This window comes from Nycticebus coucang, chromosome X (assembly GCF_027406575.1).
Source record: "Nycticebus coucang isolate mNycCou1 chromosome X, mNycCou1.pri, whole genome shotgun sequence".
In the NCBI taxonomy this organism is placed as follows: Eukaryota; Metazoa; Chordata; class Mammalia; order Primates; family Lorisidae; genus Nycticebus; species Nycticebus coucang.
Genome location: NC_069804.1, coordinates 184,842,157 through 184,859,021, shown reverse-complemented (window position 1 = coordinate 184,859,021; position 16,865 = coordinate 184,842,157). Strand labels below are relative to the sequence as shown.

General features: G+C 53.2%; 1 protein-coding gene across 1 annotated transcript; it reads left to right on the top strand.

Moving 5' to 3' along the window:
• Positions 1-1,267: 1,267 nt before the first annotated feature.
• Positions 1,268-12,030, top strand: IRAK1 (interleukin 1 receptor associated kinase 1). The gene is made up of 14 exons (XM_053579361.1): positions 1,268-3,004; positions 3,086-3,253; positions 3,363-3,494; positions 3,612-3,715; positions 3,899-4,087; positions 4,326-4,390; positions 4,599-4,713; positions 5,460-5,578; positions 5,968-6,175; positions 6,609-6,674; positions 7,990-8,226; positions 8,952-9,339; positions 10,079-10,222; positions 10,954-12,030. Exons 1-14 carry the CDS (start codon positions 2,869-2,871, stop codon positions 11,013-11,015), a joined length of 2,133 nt encoding a protein of 710 aa, XP_053435336.1. The 5' UTR covers positions 1,268-2,868; the 3' UTR covers positions 11,016-12,030.
• Positions 12,031-16,865: the final 4,835 nt, after the last annotated feature.

Genomic DNA, 16,865 nt, shown 5'->3' with positions numbered 1-16,865 from the left:
AAGTGATTTTTTCATAAGGTTCTTTTACTATTTGAAAAGATGGGCAGCACGCAGTTTTATTTTATTTTTGTAAGTTTTTTAATACATGTGAAAGCAAAGAAATAGCATGCCTTTCTAAGTGATGCGTTTGCACCTTTTGTTGGGAAGTACTGTATCCTGTGCTGTTAGCATTCTCGATAAATCTCTCTGTGAAAGTGACTCAAGGTCTGGGCTTTCATTATAAGACAGAAGTCCCCCTGTCCAGCTCACACGACAACATGGTAGTGTGTTTCCCAATTTCATCTGGCTGCCCCTAAACCCAGATAGCCAATTTCAGGACTGCCATGAGAGGAAAGGAAAGCCCACTTCACACAGTAGCCTTCCTGGCACCTTCCTTGGCTGCTCCAGCATGTGGAGGGCAGGGTCTGGCATGAGTCTGCCTGCAGCACAGCTTCCTTGTCCCAGTGTGAGGAGGGTGCCTTCTAGGGCTTACTCGCTGAGTGCTGTTAGAGCCCTAGGCCTTGGCTCCTCCTGTGTTCCAGACCAATGAGACCCACATATGGCCTCTGATGACTGCTCACCTGGCTCCCTGACCAGGCAAGGGCATGCTGACAGAGTGTCCAAAGGGGGACCTGTTGTCGCTGGCTTCCCATAAGGAGCTATCTCACCAGATTGGTACTGGGCTAGAAGAGAACTATATGGGGCAGCAGGCTGTGGATTCATTCAGAGTGCCGTTTGCCGTGCAAATGTGAACACACCTACTAAGAAGGGACTCCAGAGTGCAGCCTGTATGCAGGGAGCCTGTCTGAGCGAGCACTATACACTTGGGACCCTGCCCACTTCCATAGAGGGTGGTACGAGTGTGCACAGCGATTTTTCTTTTTCTTTTCTTTTTTTTTTTTTTTTTTTTTTTTTTTTTGAGACAGTCTCTGTTGCCCTGGGTAGAATGCCATGGCATCACAACTCACAGCAACCTCAAACTCTTGGGCTCAAGCCATTCTCTTGCCTCAGCCTCCTGAGTAGCTGGGACTACAGGCGCCCACCACAATGCCCAACTAATTTTTCTGTTTTTAGTAGAGATGAGGTCTTACTCTTGCTCAGGCTGGTCTTGAACTCCTGAGCTCAGGCAGTCCACCCGCCTTGGCCTCCCAGAGTGCTGGGATTAGGCAGGACATCTCAGTAAAGGCTATACCTGTGAAGAGCCTCAGGGTCTCAGGGCATAGTTGGCTACCCCTTTGGAAGTGGTTACAGTGGCTGCAGCTTCAGGGAACAGGCTCCAACAGGGGCAGTTGTGGGCCTTGGGCAGACCTTGTTTCTAGAAACAGCCCTAAGTTTCTGGGAGAAAAGGCTGGAGCTGAGATGCTCTGCCTTCAGGGTGGAGCAGGAGAGGAAGACTGTTGGGGGAGGAGGCTTGTTGCTTTCCCTGCACGCATCCAGCTGGAGGAACAAAATAGTCCCCAGTGCTGCTGGAGGCCTGGTGCAGTGAGGAGTCAGGTGCAGAGGCTTGGGGCTCCCGTTCTAGAAGACTGTATGGGAGAGGATGTGTGCAGTGTGCAGAGGCTGTGGCAGCTGCCTGGGTGCTCAGGACACTGTTCCTACAGCTGCCAAATCTCAACCTTCATAAACAAGGGCTGGGAGAGCAACAGCAAACTCATGGCTGTGGGGAACAGCATTCTTGCCACGTTGGAGGACAGCTGGGACAGTTCTCAATGGCTGATAGCTACCGATGAGTGCAGAGGGTGAGCTAGACACAAGGTGGGCAGGTAGGGGCTAGGCTGTCGTGGCCCTGTAAACAGGCCCAAAGAACTGGGCCTCCACAGGAACATTTGGGGACCTTGGGAAGGACTTGTCCAGGAAAGTGTGGTGGCTTGATGAATGCCCGAGGAAGGCCCTCTGGACAGAGATGGAGCAAGGAACCCCCTGCATCAAGGTAAGGCCGTGGTGAGGGCAGTGGGCCTGTGGGAAGGGGTGGCCTCCAAAGATGCTCAGTGAGATGACAGCCAGATGGTGTCTTCCAGGGAGCAGCAAAGGAATGGCCAAAGAAGCCAAACCAATCCCAGGGTGGAGAGCGTCAAGGAAACAGGCACGAGAGACTGGGAGTAGGGCAGGAGAGGCTGCTGGTCTGTGGTGTCTTCACAGGGCCAGAAGTATGACAGAGAAAGGGGCAGCCAGGAGGCTGAGAGGAGGGCAATGCCAAGGCCACTGTCAGAAACCAACACGTTTCTGTGCCAGTGGGACAAGCCAGCAGAGAAGGAAAAGTGGCAAAGAGCTACTTACTGATTGCTGATGCGTGCTGAAGCAGGCGGCCTGGTGTACAAGCTTCCACACCCTTCTTCATGCAGCCAGCTTCACCAGCAGCTGATGAGAGTCATCTGCGAGAGAGAACTTTTCTGTGAGCCACATCTGACCCCGCCCCGCCTTGAACTCTGCCGACTCTCCACTGCCTCCCAAATAACGGGGCCTCCTAGTGACTGTCAGCAGGCTGGCAAGAGCGGTCTTCCTGGGACGTCCCGTTCCTTTGCTGTGCCCTTCGTCTCCAGTGTGGGAGCCGCTTTTACTCCTTCAGAGTCCCACTCACACGGGCCCTCCACCTGGAACCCGTTCTGCTCGGCCTCGCGCTGACATGAGGGGTAGGGGTCCCACCCGCGTCCTTTCCCCCCACCCCCGCGCGGCAAAGGGTAGCGGGGCGCCCCCGTGTGGCCGAGGGGAGCCCCGGCCTGCGCGCGAGGTGGCTGCGGGCCCGGGCACCGCCTCTTCCGCCCCGCCGGGCGTCGCACGAGGCCGCCTCGAAGGGGAAGTGAGTCAGTGTCCGCCGACCCGGCCGGCCCAGGCCCGCACCCGCCGCGGCCTCGAGAGGCCCCGAGAGGCCCCGGCCGGGCGGCGGCGGCCATGGCCGGGGGGCCGGGCCCGGAGGAGCCCGCGGCCCCCGGCGCGCAGCACTTCTTGTACGAGGTGCCGCCCTGGGTCATGTGCCGTTTCTACAAAGTGATGGACGCCCTGGAGCCGGCGGACTGGTGCCAGTTCGGTGAGTGACGGCGGGCGGGCCGGCGGGGGCGGGCGGCGGCGGGCTCCCGGGCCCCCAGGCCTGACGCCCTCGCTCCTGCAGCGGCCCTGATAGTGCGGGACCAGACCGAGCTGCGGCTGTGCGAGCGCTCTGGACAGCGCACAGCCAGCGTGCTGTGGCCCTGGATCAACCGCAATGCCCGCGTGGCCGACCTCGTGCACATCCTCACGCACCTGCAGCTGCTCCGTGCGCGCGACATCATCACAGCCTGTGAGCCGAAGTGCCCCGAGTCCCTGGGACTAGGGGCGCAGCGGAACCCCCAGGGCCCCTGCCCACCCTGACAGGGGTCTCAACCTTCCCTTCCTTCCTTGGAACCCAGGGCACCCTCCTGCCCCACACCCGCCCCCCAGCACCACTGCCCCAAGGCCCAGCAGCATCTCCGCACCCCGGGAGGCTGAGACCTGGACTCCCCGGAAGTTGCCATCCTCAGTCTCCACCCTCCCCTCCCCGGGTAAGAGGGCTCTGGTGTTGGGCGTGAGGGACCTGAGGAAGGGCCACCTTGACCATGGCCAGGGCTGTAGACCCTGCTGCTGGTCTCTGCTTACCTCTCACTGGTGTGTCTGTGAAGCTCTTCCAGGCTCCCAGACCCATTCGGGGCCTGAGTTTGGCCTGGTCCCAAGCCCTGCTTCCCTCCAGCCACCACCACCATCAACAGCTCCTTCCTCTACCCAGGTAGGTGTCCCCTAGCTCCAGGGAAGGGCAGAGACAAAGAGAAGAAACTCAGCCTTTGGTGCATGGCAGAGCCCCAATCAGCCAAGCCGGGTCAGATGGGAGGCAGCTGGGGTTGGGGAGCTTGAAGCCCTGGACAGATGGGGGAGACCCAGACTGTACCTGATTCAGGGTCTCTTCCTACAGCCAAGCTCAAAGAGCCCAGTGTCCCTCCTGCAGGGGGCCCATGCCTCTCCATTCTGCTGGCCCCTCTGTGAGATTTCCCAGGGCACCCACAACTTCTCAGAGAAGCTGAAGATTGGGGAGGGCGGCTTTGGGCGTGTGTATCGGGCAGTGATGCGGAACACAGTGTATGCGGTGAAGAGGCTGAAGGAGGTGAGTGCTGCCTCCAAGCAGAGACCCCACAAGGCCATCAGGCACCCTCACTGCCCCCCTCCAGTCTCTCTCCTTGGCTGCCCTACGACTCCTTTAGCCCTCTGATTCCAGTACGAAGTCCCTGGTCGCTCAATTCTGTGCCCAAGACAGGTGGTATTGGAAGTGGCTAACAAGCCTTGGCTGCAAGAGCCTCATGCTGCCCATTTTCCCTACCCTCCCACCGCACCTGCTGCTGCAGGAGGCTGACCTGGAGTGGACTGCAGTGAGGCAGAGCTTCCTGACAGAGGTGGAACAGCTGTCCAGGTGAGCCTTGCCTAGGGACAGAGGGAAGGCTGGACCAGGGCCCTGTCAGGCTCCAGGATGACATGCCACAAGACCTGGCTCCCTCGAGGACCTGAAGCCTGCTGGGCCCAGCCTCACTGAGGGACCAGCAAGGACTGCCTACTGAATCTCGCTATTGGAAGGGAGGGACTGGACGGCCAGAGCATTCAGGCCCTACTTTGTCAAACAGGTTCCGTCACCCAAACATCGTGGACTTTGCTGGCTACTGTGCCCAGAGTGGCTTCTACTGCCTTGTGTATGGTTTCCTGCCCAATGGCTCCCTCGAAGACCGTCTCCACTTCCAGGTAGGCACACCTGGCCTGGCACACTGGCCCGGACCCACAGCACTCTTGGTACCTGGACAGAGCTAGGCATGGGGCTTAGGGGCTTTTAGCCTCTGTGGCTGGATTCTGCCAGTTGGGAGCCTGCGCTTCCAGTCTCTTCACAGCGCCTAGCTCAGGTTTTGGCATGAGACAGCTCTTTGCTACAGAACTCTTTCCTGTGGCCTATCCCTGGCAGTCCTCTAAAAGGGGATTATTGACTCAAGCTTCTCCCTTTTGCTATCAGAGTAGCTGAAGGGTCTTGTCAGTATAGCCCTTGAGGCAAAGTTGGAAGTGGTCAGCAGCCTGAACCACCTGGATGCTAGACTTGGCCCCATCTGAGTGAGTTACCCACAAGACACAGGGACTAAGTGCATGTGTGTTGGGGAGGGTAGCGAGAGTGCCTTAGATGACTTCTTGACCACCCAGAGATGAAGGATTAAACTCTGGGAACTGAAGCCTATCAGATTCTGTCACAAACCCCAAGAACATGTTCCCCAGCCACTTTCCTGCCTTGGAGTGCTTTACAAACCACTGGGACAGCTGAGTCTTCACCTGCTTGTAAAGCATGTCAAAGAGACTATGTCCTTGTTTTCCAGAAGGGGAAACAGGCCCAAAGAGTGAAGTGGTTTATTCCATGCCACTTGGTAACAGGTGGAGGGAGGGTTGGTGGTCAAAGAATGGCTACCCCCAGCCTCCCCTTTGTCCCTTTGCTCCCTTTGCCACCCCAGACCCAGGCCTGCCGCCCACTCTCCTGGCCTCAGCGACTAGAAGTCCTTCTGGGCACAGCTCGAGCAATTCAGTTCTTACATCGAGACATCCCTGGCCTCATCCATGGGGACATCAAAAGGTGAGGAGAGTCCCATAAGAGCTGGAAAGACAGAGACTAGGTGCCCCCCATGAGAGCCACCTTGCTCTATCCTGCTGATGTGGGAGATGGGCACAGCCTGAGACCTCAAAGCTGGGGGTTCTCGGGGTGTTGAGCACCCCAGCATGGTACAGTATGGAAACAAGCCAAGGACAGCTCCACTGATGAGCAGAGGACAAGCTGTGTATGGGGGCCTCAGGAACCACTGGCCCCACAGGCTGCTGGAACACCCAGACAGCACCAGCAGCCTTCTGTGGGCAAGGTGCCAGGTTGGCAGCCTCAAGTACAATTTCATCCCAGCCAGGCAGGTGCTGGGGGCAGAGCAAGCTGGAGTGAGGGCTGGACTGACTCCACTCTCTTCCCTCCCCAAGTTCCAACGTCCTTCTGGATGAGAGACTGATACCCAAACTGGGAGACTTTGGCCTGGCCCGATTCAGCCGCTTTGCAGGGACCAACCCTAGCCAGAGCAGCACAGTGGCCCGAACACAGACGGTGCGAGGCACCCTGGCTTACCTGCCTGAGGAGTACATCAAGACAGGGAGACTGGCCATGGACACTGATACCTTCAGCTTTGGGGTGGTGAGCCGCTGGCCCCTCCACTGGCTTAGGGGAGGAAAAAAAACACAAGTAGCCAAAGGCAAGAGGTCCTGCAGAATTCTCTGCAGGGGTCAGAGGCCAACCTCGTGAGAAGCTGACAAAGATTCAGCTCCAGGGCCTCTCCATACCTTGCACGGTTCTTTTCCTCACCCTGCAACTTATTTTGTGTTTGTAATTTTGAGATCTTTTTCTGCACGTGGGCCCTCCGAGATGCCTATGCTTCCATCCCATGACACTTGGCCCTTTCTCGCTGTTTGTAGCTGGTCCTTACCTGCCTGTCTCAAGGCCATACCCCTGTCAGCCCCAATCCACTGTCCACCAGAGGCCTCTGCCCTGCATGTCTCTTCCTGCCAAGACCTGGGGTGATACTGGTCCAGAAGCCACTGCTATACTGTCTGTCCTGCCCTCTCTCTAGGTGGTGCTGGAGACACTGACTGGCCAAAGGGCTGTGAAGATGCATGGGGCCAAGGCCAAGTATTTGGTGAGCCTCCTGAGGCAGGGCAGCCAACAGGTATAGCCGGAGAGGGGACAGTGATTGAGCACGCAGCGCTGCTCAGAAGCCTCTGCTGCTGCTGACTCATCTTTAGAAGTGGGCAGGGCGCTAAGCAGTTTGCTTTACTTTGCCAAGGAGAAACCTGTCTTTCTTCTATGGATGCCTCCACTGGGCTGAGAGGAGGAGGGGGACAGTCCCAGTGCACTGATAGTGGTACTGCAGTAGAACTTAGAGGACAGGGATTTGGGAGGCAGTGGTGGAGTCAGGCCCCCATGGGCAAACTGTGGGTGAGCACTGGGTGTGGGCACACCATGTCCTTACTTCTTTACCCCCATCTGGCTTGCCAAAGACTGATGAGTCGAGAGGCTGGAAGGAGACCTGGGTTCTAGTCTCCGCTTGATGGTGGCCTTGGAGCAAATTCCTGCTCCTCTCTAGGCCTCAGTTTGTCCATATACAAAACAATACATGCGTAGTGCTCACACGACTCCTGTCTGGGAACATGCTCAGACCACATTTGCTGCTTGCCATGTGTGGAGTCGGGCGCCTCCTGCTGCTCTCCTCCTGCTCAGGGCACTGTGTATTTCAGGGAGCACAGTGGGGGTTTGGCCACTCCTTCCTTACCTTCTGCATTTGTTCCCATTGCTGCCCTGGAGAAACATGCCAAGCTTCTCAGAGGTCTTTCTCTGGACCCTTCCCCATTGGCTCTCCATCCTGTAGCCAAAGTGGCCTCAGAAAGCCCAATTGCCTTTTCTCTGCTCTTATGGTGAAAGCCCAATCCTTTGATATGGCATGACCCCACAACTCCCATGGTCCCCTGTGCTTGGGGCACTCCGTGCTGCCTGCTTCAGGATCTTCATATGTATTTGTGGCATTCCCTCTCTCTGAAGAGCCAGCACCCACTCTGGTAGTACCTCCTGGTCTGTCCCACCTTAAAACGCCACATGGCCTCTAGTTTCTTTTCCACCCCCAGGATACCTCTTTGTGGGGCACTCCCCTTTTTGGCTCTGCCCTCTCTGGCTAGTTCATGGCTTCAGATCCTAGCCCAAGTGCTACTTGCTCAGGCCCCAACTACATGCCCCATGGGTGTCTTAACAAGTTGGTAGGCTTATGGGCATCTCTTTGCACCCTCCCAGAGGTCAGGTCTGTAAAGCAAGAACCCAGGGAATCCTGGAGGAGCACTGGGCACACAGTGGGTGTTTAATAACTATAGAAAGAAGGCAACAGTATTGGGTGACAAGGGCCTGGAGAATGCCCCTGAAGGTGTGGCTACCTGGTAGCCATGCTCACAGTATCCATCCCACAGAAAGACCTGGTTGAAGAAGAGGCAGAGGAGGCCGGGGTGACCCTGAAAAGTACCCAGAGTGCACTGAAAGCAGGTCTGGCGACAGATGCTTGGGCTGCTCCAATCTCTACCCAGATCTACAAGAAGCACCTGGACACCAAGCCTGGACCATGCCTACCTGAGCTGGGCCTGGGGCTGGGGCGGCTGGCTTGCTGCTGCCTGCACCGCCGGGCCAAGAAGAGGCCCCCCATGACCCAGGTAGCCCTGGGGAGACAGGAAGCAGTTGAGAAACCAGCTGCCCAGGGGGACCTGTTAGCCAGCTAGAAACCCCACATGCCTGGCCCTGCTCTTCAGCAAGCGACACACAGCTCCTGCCAGGTCTCTTTCTGAAGATGAGTTTCAAGACATTCCTCTCTTGCCCTTTGGCTCTGCCCCACTGAACTGAGGAGACCCAGGGCAGTCAGCTCTGCTGGGCTCACCTCTGACCCCACCTCATTCAGGCAAAAGGAAAGGGCTTCTGCTGCGCCCCCTGCTGAGTGTACTGTACCACTACATCTCCCCTTTTCTGTCCAGCCTTGTTCCCCACGGCTGGTAACGGCTGAGTATTAGAAAAATCCCATTTGAAGGTAGCAGGGCAGTGAAATTCTTTCTAGAGGAGAAAGAGAAGCCATTCTTAGTCTTTGGCTTTGGTAGCCATGATTCACAGCATTCCTTGCGGCAAGGACAAAGGGGCAAGGAACAGCACTTCCCCAGCTGCAGGGTGTGCCAGGTCAGTGGTTCCTGAATCCCCCAGAATAGTTATGCAAGGCCTGGGGTGGCAGCCTGAGCCCTGGGGCAAGTTGTAGGCAACTTAGAGCAGCTCTGTGGTTTGACCACAGAATGCCAGGCCATTGCTACCATCTTGAGACCAAGGCCAACCTGATCTGGCACACTCAGGGGCACTGGCCCTGCTCTCCCTGAGAGATGTGTTTCTCTCCCTGCAGGTGTACGAGAGGCTGGAGAGGCTGCAGGCAGCAGCAGGGCTGCCTAGGCAGCCAGAGGCCACGAGTTGCATCTCCCCTTCCCCACAGGAGAACTCCTATGTGTCCACTGCTGCCAGTGCCCAGAGTGGTTGTGCTCCTTGGCAGCCCCTGGCAGTGCCACCAGGAACCCCAGCCCAGGCTGCAGAGCAGCTCCAGAAAGGCCCCAACCAGCCTGTGGAGAGCGACGAGAGTGTATACGGCCTCTCTGCTGCCCTGCACTCCTGGCGCTTGACCCCAAGCTGCTCGCCAGGCCCAGCACCCCTCAGGGAGGCTGGCTGTATTCAGGGGGATACTGCTGGAGAGTCAAGCTGGGGCAGTGGCCCAGGGCTCCGGCCCACAGCCATGGAAGGTAGCTGCAGGGACAGAAGAGGGCCCAGGGACTTCCTTAGGCAACAGCCCCCACACTCCCCACCCTGGCCTTCTGGGAAATGAGAACAAAGGCCAGATGGTCAACTCACTCTGTCCTTAGTAAGCTTGAGGCCACAGAAAGGGGCACGAAGGATGGCCAGCGCTGTCCTATTTCTCCTTCCCAATGGATCAGAGGCCAGCCTTCCAGACCTTTTTTTCCCCCATCCCACACCTGAAAGCCAGGAACAAGGCAGGTTCTTTTTTTCTGAGATAGACTCTCACTTTGTCACCCTCAGTAGAGTACTGTGGTGTCCTAGGTCACAGCAACCTCAAACTCTTGGGCTCAAGCGATTCTCTTGTCTAAGCCTCCCAAGTAACGGGGACTACAGGTGCCAGCCACAATGCCTGGCTATTTTAGAGATAGGGCCTTGTTCTTGCTCAGGCTGGTCTTGAACCTGTGAGCTCAGGTAGGTGATCCACCCAATTTGGTCTCCCAGAGTGCTGGGATTATAGGCATGAGCCACCACGCCCAGCCTACAAGGCTGGTTCTGTCCAGGGAAGCCCAAGAGCTGGGTCCATGGCACAGCCTACCCTGGGCCCTGACCTCACACTTCATGAAGGAATTCTATTCTGAAGCCAGAGAGCCAGGTGTTAGGCTGGGGACTGAAAAGATTTGTGAAGCTGGAAGTGTCACTGAGGTATTCCCAGGGACAGCTAAGAGGGTGCTATCTCCACCCCAGGATCACCCCTGGGCAGCTCTATGTCATCGGAGCCACCACACATTGTCATCAACCCAGCCCGACAGAAGATGGTGCAAAAGCTGGCCCTATATGAAGATGGGGTCCTGGACAGCCTCCAGCTGCTGTCATCGAGCTCCCTCCCAGGTACCCAGGGACTGCTCCAACTTTGCCTCTGCAGCCTGATAGCCAGCCCCTGGGGTGCTCAGGCACACTTCCTGGGGCCAGCCCCAAACAGCAGAGCACTGATTACACAGATAAACCAGGCCCCCACTCACTGGGGGTATGGAATGATGAGGCAGGCTACCCCCTCTAACAGTGGAAGCCCAGCCTATCCCTACACCTCCCTTAAGAAGACCCTGTCCCGGCTCTGCGCCTGTGGCTCAAGCGGCTAAGGTGCCAGCCACATACACCTGAGCTGGCAGGTTCGAATCCAGCCTGGGCTTGCCAAACAACAATGACAGCTGCAACCAAAAAATAGCCGGGCGTTGTGGCGGGCACCTGTAGTCCCAGCTACTTATGAGGCAGAGGCAGGAGAATCGCTTCAGCCCAGGAGTTGGAGGTTGCTGTGAGCTGTGATGCCATGGTACTCTACCCAGGGCAACAGCTTGAGGCTCTATCTCAAAAAAAAAAGAAGACCCTGTCACAGCTCCCAGACACACCCAGACAATAGGACCTTGCCTTAACCTGAAGTGCCAGTGCCCACCCCACTCCCCACACCATGCTCCTGGAAACTATGAAGCCCAGCATGAATTTTCCATTTTAGGTACTATTTGAAGAGCCACTGCTTAGAACTAGAAACCCTCAACTCCTAAGAGTACCCCACAAGCTTCAGCGTTTCTTCTGTTTGCTAAGTGGCATTTCTTTTTCTTCCATAGGCTTGGGCCTGGAGCAGGAAAACAGGCAGGGGCCTGAAGAGAGTGATGAATTTCAGAGCTGATTTGTTCACCTGGGCAGATCCCTCAAACCCGGAAGTCAAAGTTCTCATGGTCAGAAGTTCTCATGGTGATTGAACCCTCATCAGCCTGCAGGCAATGGGGTGGGACCTTGTCAGGAGAGAAAGCTGTTGCCCATGTTGTTGTAGGGGTGTGCGCACAGGCAGGAGCTAGGGCCAGCCTACCAGGCTCAATGGAACCTGCTGATAGGGCAGGACATCTCAAGAGACCTGCCATTGGTTCAGTATTCTGGGTTGGGGGAAGTATGTCAAAGGCCACTGGCTGCATAGGCCAGGGGAAGAGTATAGTGGGGCCATTGGGCCATGGGATGCCACAGGGAGCCAGCTCGTCTTCGAGGCAGGCAGGGTGTCTATAGCTCAGGTCTGTAGCAGCAACCCTTAGCCCATTGCTTTGGACTTTCCTGAAGTCCTGAAGAGAAAGTAGCCACTCTGCACAAAAATACATGAGGTCCAGAGACCTCCCATATGCTTATAATTTGGAAAAGTGAAGTATGGCTGTCTTATGGTCCTGTGGTTCAGTCCACAGCAAGCAGTGAGAGTTGTGAGATCCCCCAGAAAGTCTAGCAAGACATCCCCTCAGGCCAGTGTCTATAGCTTTACTGGAGACCTGTGAGCTAGCTTAGTTATGACTTACCTGCTAGCCAGGCCACCACTGAATGCTACAGGTAGGCCCCAAGCCAGGTCAGACAGGCTTCAGAGTCCACATGCTTAGACTCAGGCCCAGGTACTGGTTATGACAGAGGGTCCACTACCCAAGGTCCAGCTAGGCCCAAGCCACATGTTACCTAGACAGTAAGAAACCCCAAGAAGGGATGGTGCCTGTGGCTCAGTGAGTAGGGCGCCCGCCACCCTTGGTGTGGGCGCCTGTAGTCCCAGCTGTTCGGGAGGCTGAGGCAAGAGAATCAGCTAAGCCCAAGAGCTAGAGGTTGCTGTGAGCTCTGACGCCACAGCACTCTACTGAGGGCAACAAAGTGACACTCTGTCTCTAACAAAAAATAAAGCCCCAAGAAGGCAAGAAGTTGGGAGCAAGGCAAAGAGGTAAGGGAAACATTTTCAGGAAAAAAAAAATACGGCTCACATTTTTAGAAGCAAGTAAGGTTTTATGTAGCTGAGGGTCTTCAAAAGTAACCTAGGCAGTAGCCCAGGTTTATGGTTATTTTGTATTGACAATCATGAGTCACACTACATACCCTCATGAAGCTAGGCATTGCTGAATTCCAAGTTGTCCTTGAGTAATAAAGACTTACATTTTGATCTCTGGCTATGCTTGTGGAGTTTGATCTCTGGCTATGCTTGTGGAGTTTGTTTCAAGCTCCTTGAAAGCCTTGAGCTTTCCCAATGCTTTATATCTCTGGGTTCTTGACCATCCAACTAAAATTCCAGACCACACTCCCCCCTACTCCCTGGGCTTTTGGTTTCACTCCCAGTTAGCCACACTCAGACTGGTGACAAATCCATAGTACTGCTACCCAGTACTTTGATGTGTCATTAAGTTCTTCTTGACATAGTTCATGTTCTTTGATGCTTTTGTAAATAGTATCTTTATTTGGTTTTCTAATTGATGGTGTATAGAAATATAGTTGAGGCCAGGCACGGTGGCTCACGCGTGTAATCCTAGCACTCTGGGAGACCAAGGCAGGTGGACTGCTTGAGCTCACGAGTTTGAGACCAGCCTGAGCAAAAATCGAGACCCAGGTTATACTAAAAGTAGAAAAACTGAGGCAAGAGGATCAATTGAGCCCAAGAGTTGGAGATTGCTGTGAGCTATGACGCATCGTCACTCTACCCAGCGCGACAGCTTGAGACTGTCTCAAATTAAAAAAAAAAAAGAAAGAAATACAGTTGAGTTTTGTGTATGGACCTTGTGTTCTGTTCTGTGACCTTGTTTAAATTCACTTATTATTTAGGCTGGGTGTGGTGGCTCACGCCTGTGATCCCAGCACTGTGGGAGGCCGAGGCGGGTAGATCACCTGTGCTCACAAGCTCCAGACCAGCCTGAGCAAGAGCGAGACCCCATATCCAAAAAACTAGTTGGGCATTGTGGCGGGCACCTGTAGTCCCAGCTACTTGGGAGGCTGAGGCAAGAGAATCACTTGAGCCCAAGAGTTTGAGGTTGCTGTTGACCCCTTGGCACTCTTATCCTGGGCAACAGAGTAAGACACTGTTTCATTAAAAAAATATATCACTGGGCGGCGCCTGTGGCTCAGTCAGTAAGGCGCCGGCCCCATATACCGAGGGTGACGGGTTCAAACCCGGCCCCGGCCAAACTGCAACCAAAAATAGCCGGGCGTTGTGGCGGGTGCCTGTAGTCCCAGCTACTCGGGAGGCTGAGGCAAGAGAATCACTTAAGCCCAGGAGTTGGAGGTTGCTGTGAGTTGTGTGAGGCCACGGCATTCTACCGAGGGCCATAAAGTGAGACCCTGTCTCTAAAAAAAAAAAAAAAAAATATATCACTGGCAGCGCCTGTGGCTCAGCGAGTAGGGCGCCGGCCCCATATGCCGAGGGTGGTGGGTTCAAACCCAGCCCCGGCCAAACTGCAACAAAAAAATAGCCTGATCTAAGCCCAGAGGTTGGAGGTTGCTGTGAGCTGTGTGATGACACGGCACTCTACTGAGAGCAATAAAGTGAAACTCTGTCTTTACAAAAAAAAAAAAAAATAGCCGGACGTTGTGGCGGGCGCCTGTAGTCCCGGATGCTCGGGAGGCTGAGGCAAGAGAATCACGTAAGCCCAAGAGTTAGAGGTTGCTGTGAGCTGTGTGACGCCACGGCACTCTACCCGAGGGCGGTACGGTGAAACTCTGTCTCTACAAAAAAAAATAAAATAGGCGGCGCTTGTGGCTCAGTCGGTAAGGCACCGGCCCCATATACCGAGGGTGGTGGGTTCAAACCCAGCCCCGGCCAAACTGCAACCAAAAAATAGCCGGGCGTTGTGGCGGGCGCCTGTAGTCCCGGATGCTCGGGAGGCTGAGGCAAGAGAATCGCTTAAGCTCGGGAGTTGGAGGTTGCTGTGAGCTGTGTGAGGCCACAGCACTCTACCGAGGGCCATAAAGTGAGACTCTGTCTCTACAAAAAAAAAAATAATAATAAAATTATATATATATATATATATATATATATACATCACTTATTAGGTCTAGTAATGTTTTGGTAAATAACTTGGGATGGTTTGTGTATACAATCTTTTTTTTTTGAGACAGTTTTTCCATGTCACCCTCTGTAGTTGTCACCTTTGTTGTAGTTGTCATTGTTGTTTGGCAGGCCCTGGCCGGGTTTGAACCCGCTAGCCCCCATATATGTGGCCAGGGCCTTAGTCCTGGAGCTATAGGCACCAAGCCTACACAATCATTTCATCTGCAAATAAAGACAGTTTTACTTCTTCCTTTCCAATATGTATGCCTTTTACTTCTTTTTCTTGCCTTAGTGCACTGGTTAGGGTCTCCAGTCAAATGTTGAATAGAAGGCCTGGCGTGGTTGGCTCACGCCTGTAATCCTAGCACTCTGGGAGGCTGAGGCAGGTGGATTCCCTGAGCTCACAGGTTCAAGACCAGCCTGAGCAAGAGCAAAACCCCATCTCTAAAAATAGCCAGGCACCTGTAGTCCCAGCTACTCAGGAGGCTGAGGCAAAAGAATCGCTTCAGCCAAAGTTTGAGGTTGCTGTGAGCTGTGATGCTATGGCACTCTACCCAGGGTGACAAAGGGAGATTCTGTCTCAAAAAAAAAAAAAAAATGTTGAATGGAAGTGGTGAAAGTGACATCCTTGCTTTATTGCCAATCAGGTGGAAAGTGTTTTCTTTCACCATTAAGTGTGATGTTAGTTGTAGGATTGTCATAGATACATTTTACCAGGTTATCCTAGTTTTCTGAGAATTTTTATTATACATGGTTGTTAAACTGGGGGTGTTATTGAATTTTCTCAAATATATTTTCTGCATCTGTTGAAATGATCATATGATTTTTTTCTCTTTTATTCTGTTAATGTGGTGAACCACATTCATTTTCAAATGTTTAACCAACCTATATTCTTTAGATAAAAACAGTCCTTGGGGCCAGGTGCAGTGACTCATCCTGTAATCCTAGCACTCTGGGAGGCCAAGGCAGGAATCCCTTGAGCTCAGAAGTTTGAGACCAGCCTGAACAAGAGTGAGACCCCCATCTCTACTAAAAATACAAAAATTAGCCATGTGTCGTGGTGGGCACTTCTAGTCTCAGCTACTTGGGAGGCTGAGGCAGGAGGATCACTTGAACCCACGAGTTTGAGGTTACTCTGAGCTGTGACCTCATGGCACTCTCTTCTGGGCAACAGAGTGAGACACAGTCTCATAAAAAAAAAAAAAAAAAACAGGTGGTGCTTGTGGCTCAAGGGGTAGGGCGTCGGCCCCATATGCCAGAGGTAGCAGGTTCAAACCCAGCCCTAGCCAAAAACTGCAAAAAAAAAAAAAACCAATACTTGGTCATGTGTTACTTTTTTATATATTGCTGAATTCCATTTGCTAATATTTCTTGAATTTTTGCATCAATGTTCATGAGGAATATTGGTCTGCAATTTTATGATATCTTTGTCTAGTTTTGGTATTGTGGCATCAAAACCTATTAGAATGTGTTCTTCCCTCCTCTTCCATTCTTAAAAGGCTTGTATATGCTTCATGTCATTTATTTGATAGATTCACTAGTGAAGCTATCTGCATCTGGAGTTTTCTTTGTGGGAAGCTTTTTATTTTTATTTATTTATTTATTTATTTGAGACAGAGTCTCAAGCTGTTGCCCTGGGTAGAGTGCTATGGCGTCACAGCTCATAGCAACCTCAAACTCTTGGGCTTAAGCAATTCTCTTTTCTCAGCCTCCCAAATAGCTGAGACAAAAGGCACCCACCACAACACCCAGCTACCTTTTGGTTGTAGTTGTCATTGTTGTTTGGCAGGCCTGGGCTGGATTCAAACCCGCCAGCTTCAGTGTATGTGGCTGGCACCCTAGCCACTGAGCTACAGGCGCTGAGTCTGTGGAAAGCCTTTTGATTACAAATTCAATTCCTTTAATTAGATGTTGGGCCATCCATATTTTCTGTTTCTTCCTGTGTCAATTTTGTTTTTGTTTGTTTGTTGTTGTTGTTGTTGTTGCAGTTTGGCTGGGGCCGGGTTCGAACTTGCCACCCTCAGTATATGGGGCCAGCGCCCTACTCACTGAGCCGCAGGCGCTGCTCCTCTCCACCCTCCCGCCCGTGTCAATTTTGATACTTTATATATTTGTGTCTTCTACGGAATGGAATTTGTCCATTTCATTTAAGTTGCCATAAAGTTGACAGTACTCCCTTATCATTAACTTAATGTCTGTAGGATCTATAGTGATACCCACACTTTTATTCCTGATACTGGTAATTTGTGTAGGTCCTTTTTCTCTTGATTAGCCTGGATAGAGGCTTTTTATTGATAATTTCAAAGAACTAATTTTTAGTTCTATTAATTTTTCTCTTCTGTACTTTGCATTTTATTGATTTCCATTCTTTTTTTCTTTTTTTTTTTTGAGACAGAGCCTCAAGCTGTCACCCTGGGTAGAGTGCTATGGCATCACAGCTCACAGTAACCTCCAACTCCCTGGCTCAAGCGATTCTCCCGCCTCCACCTCCCAAGTAGCTGGGATTACAGGCGCCTGCCACAATGCCCGGCTATTTTTTGTTTACAGCTGTCATTGTTGTTTGGCGGGCTCCGGCTGGATTCGAACCCGCCAACTCAGGTGTACGTGGCTGGCGCCTTAGCTGCTTGAGCCACAGGGGCCGAGCCAATTTCCATTCTTTTTTTTTTCTTTTTTTCTTTTTTTTTCAATTTCCATTCTTTATCATTT

What these genes read in the sequence shown, in the direction of transcription:
- IRAK1 (XM_053579361.1), top strand. Translation starts at nt 2,869, where the DNA reads ATGGCCGGGGGGCCGGGCCCGGAGGAGCCCGCGGCCCCCGGCGCGCAG. An exon ending in CTCCACCCTCCCCTCCCCGG is followed by an intron (nt 3,495 to 3,611) that starts GTAAGAGGGCTC and finishes GTGTCTGTGAAG; the next exon opens with CTCTTCCAGGCTCCCAGACC. An exon ending in AAGACCGTCTCCACTTCCAG is followed by an intron (nt 4,714 to 5,459) that starts GTAGGCACACCT and finishes TTGCCACCCCAG; the next exon opens with ACCCAGGCCTGCCGCCCACT.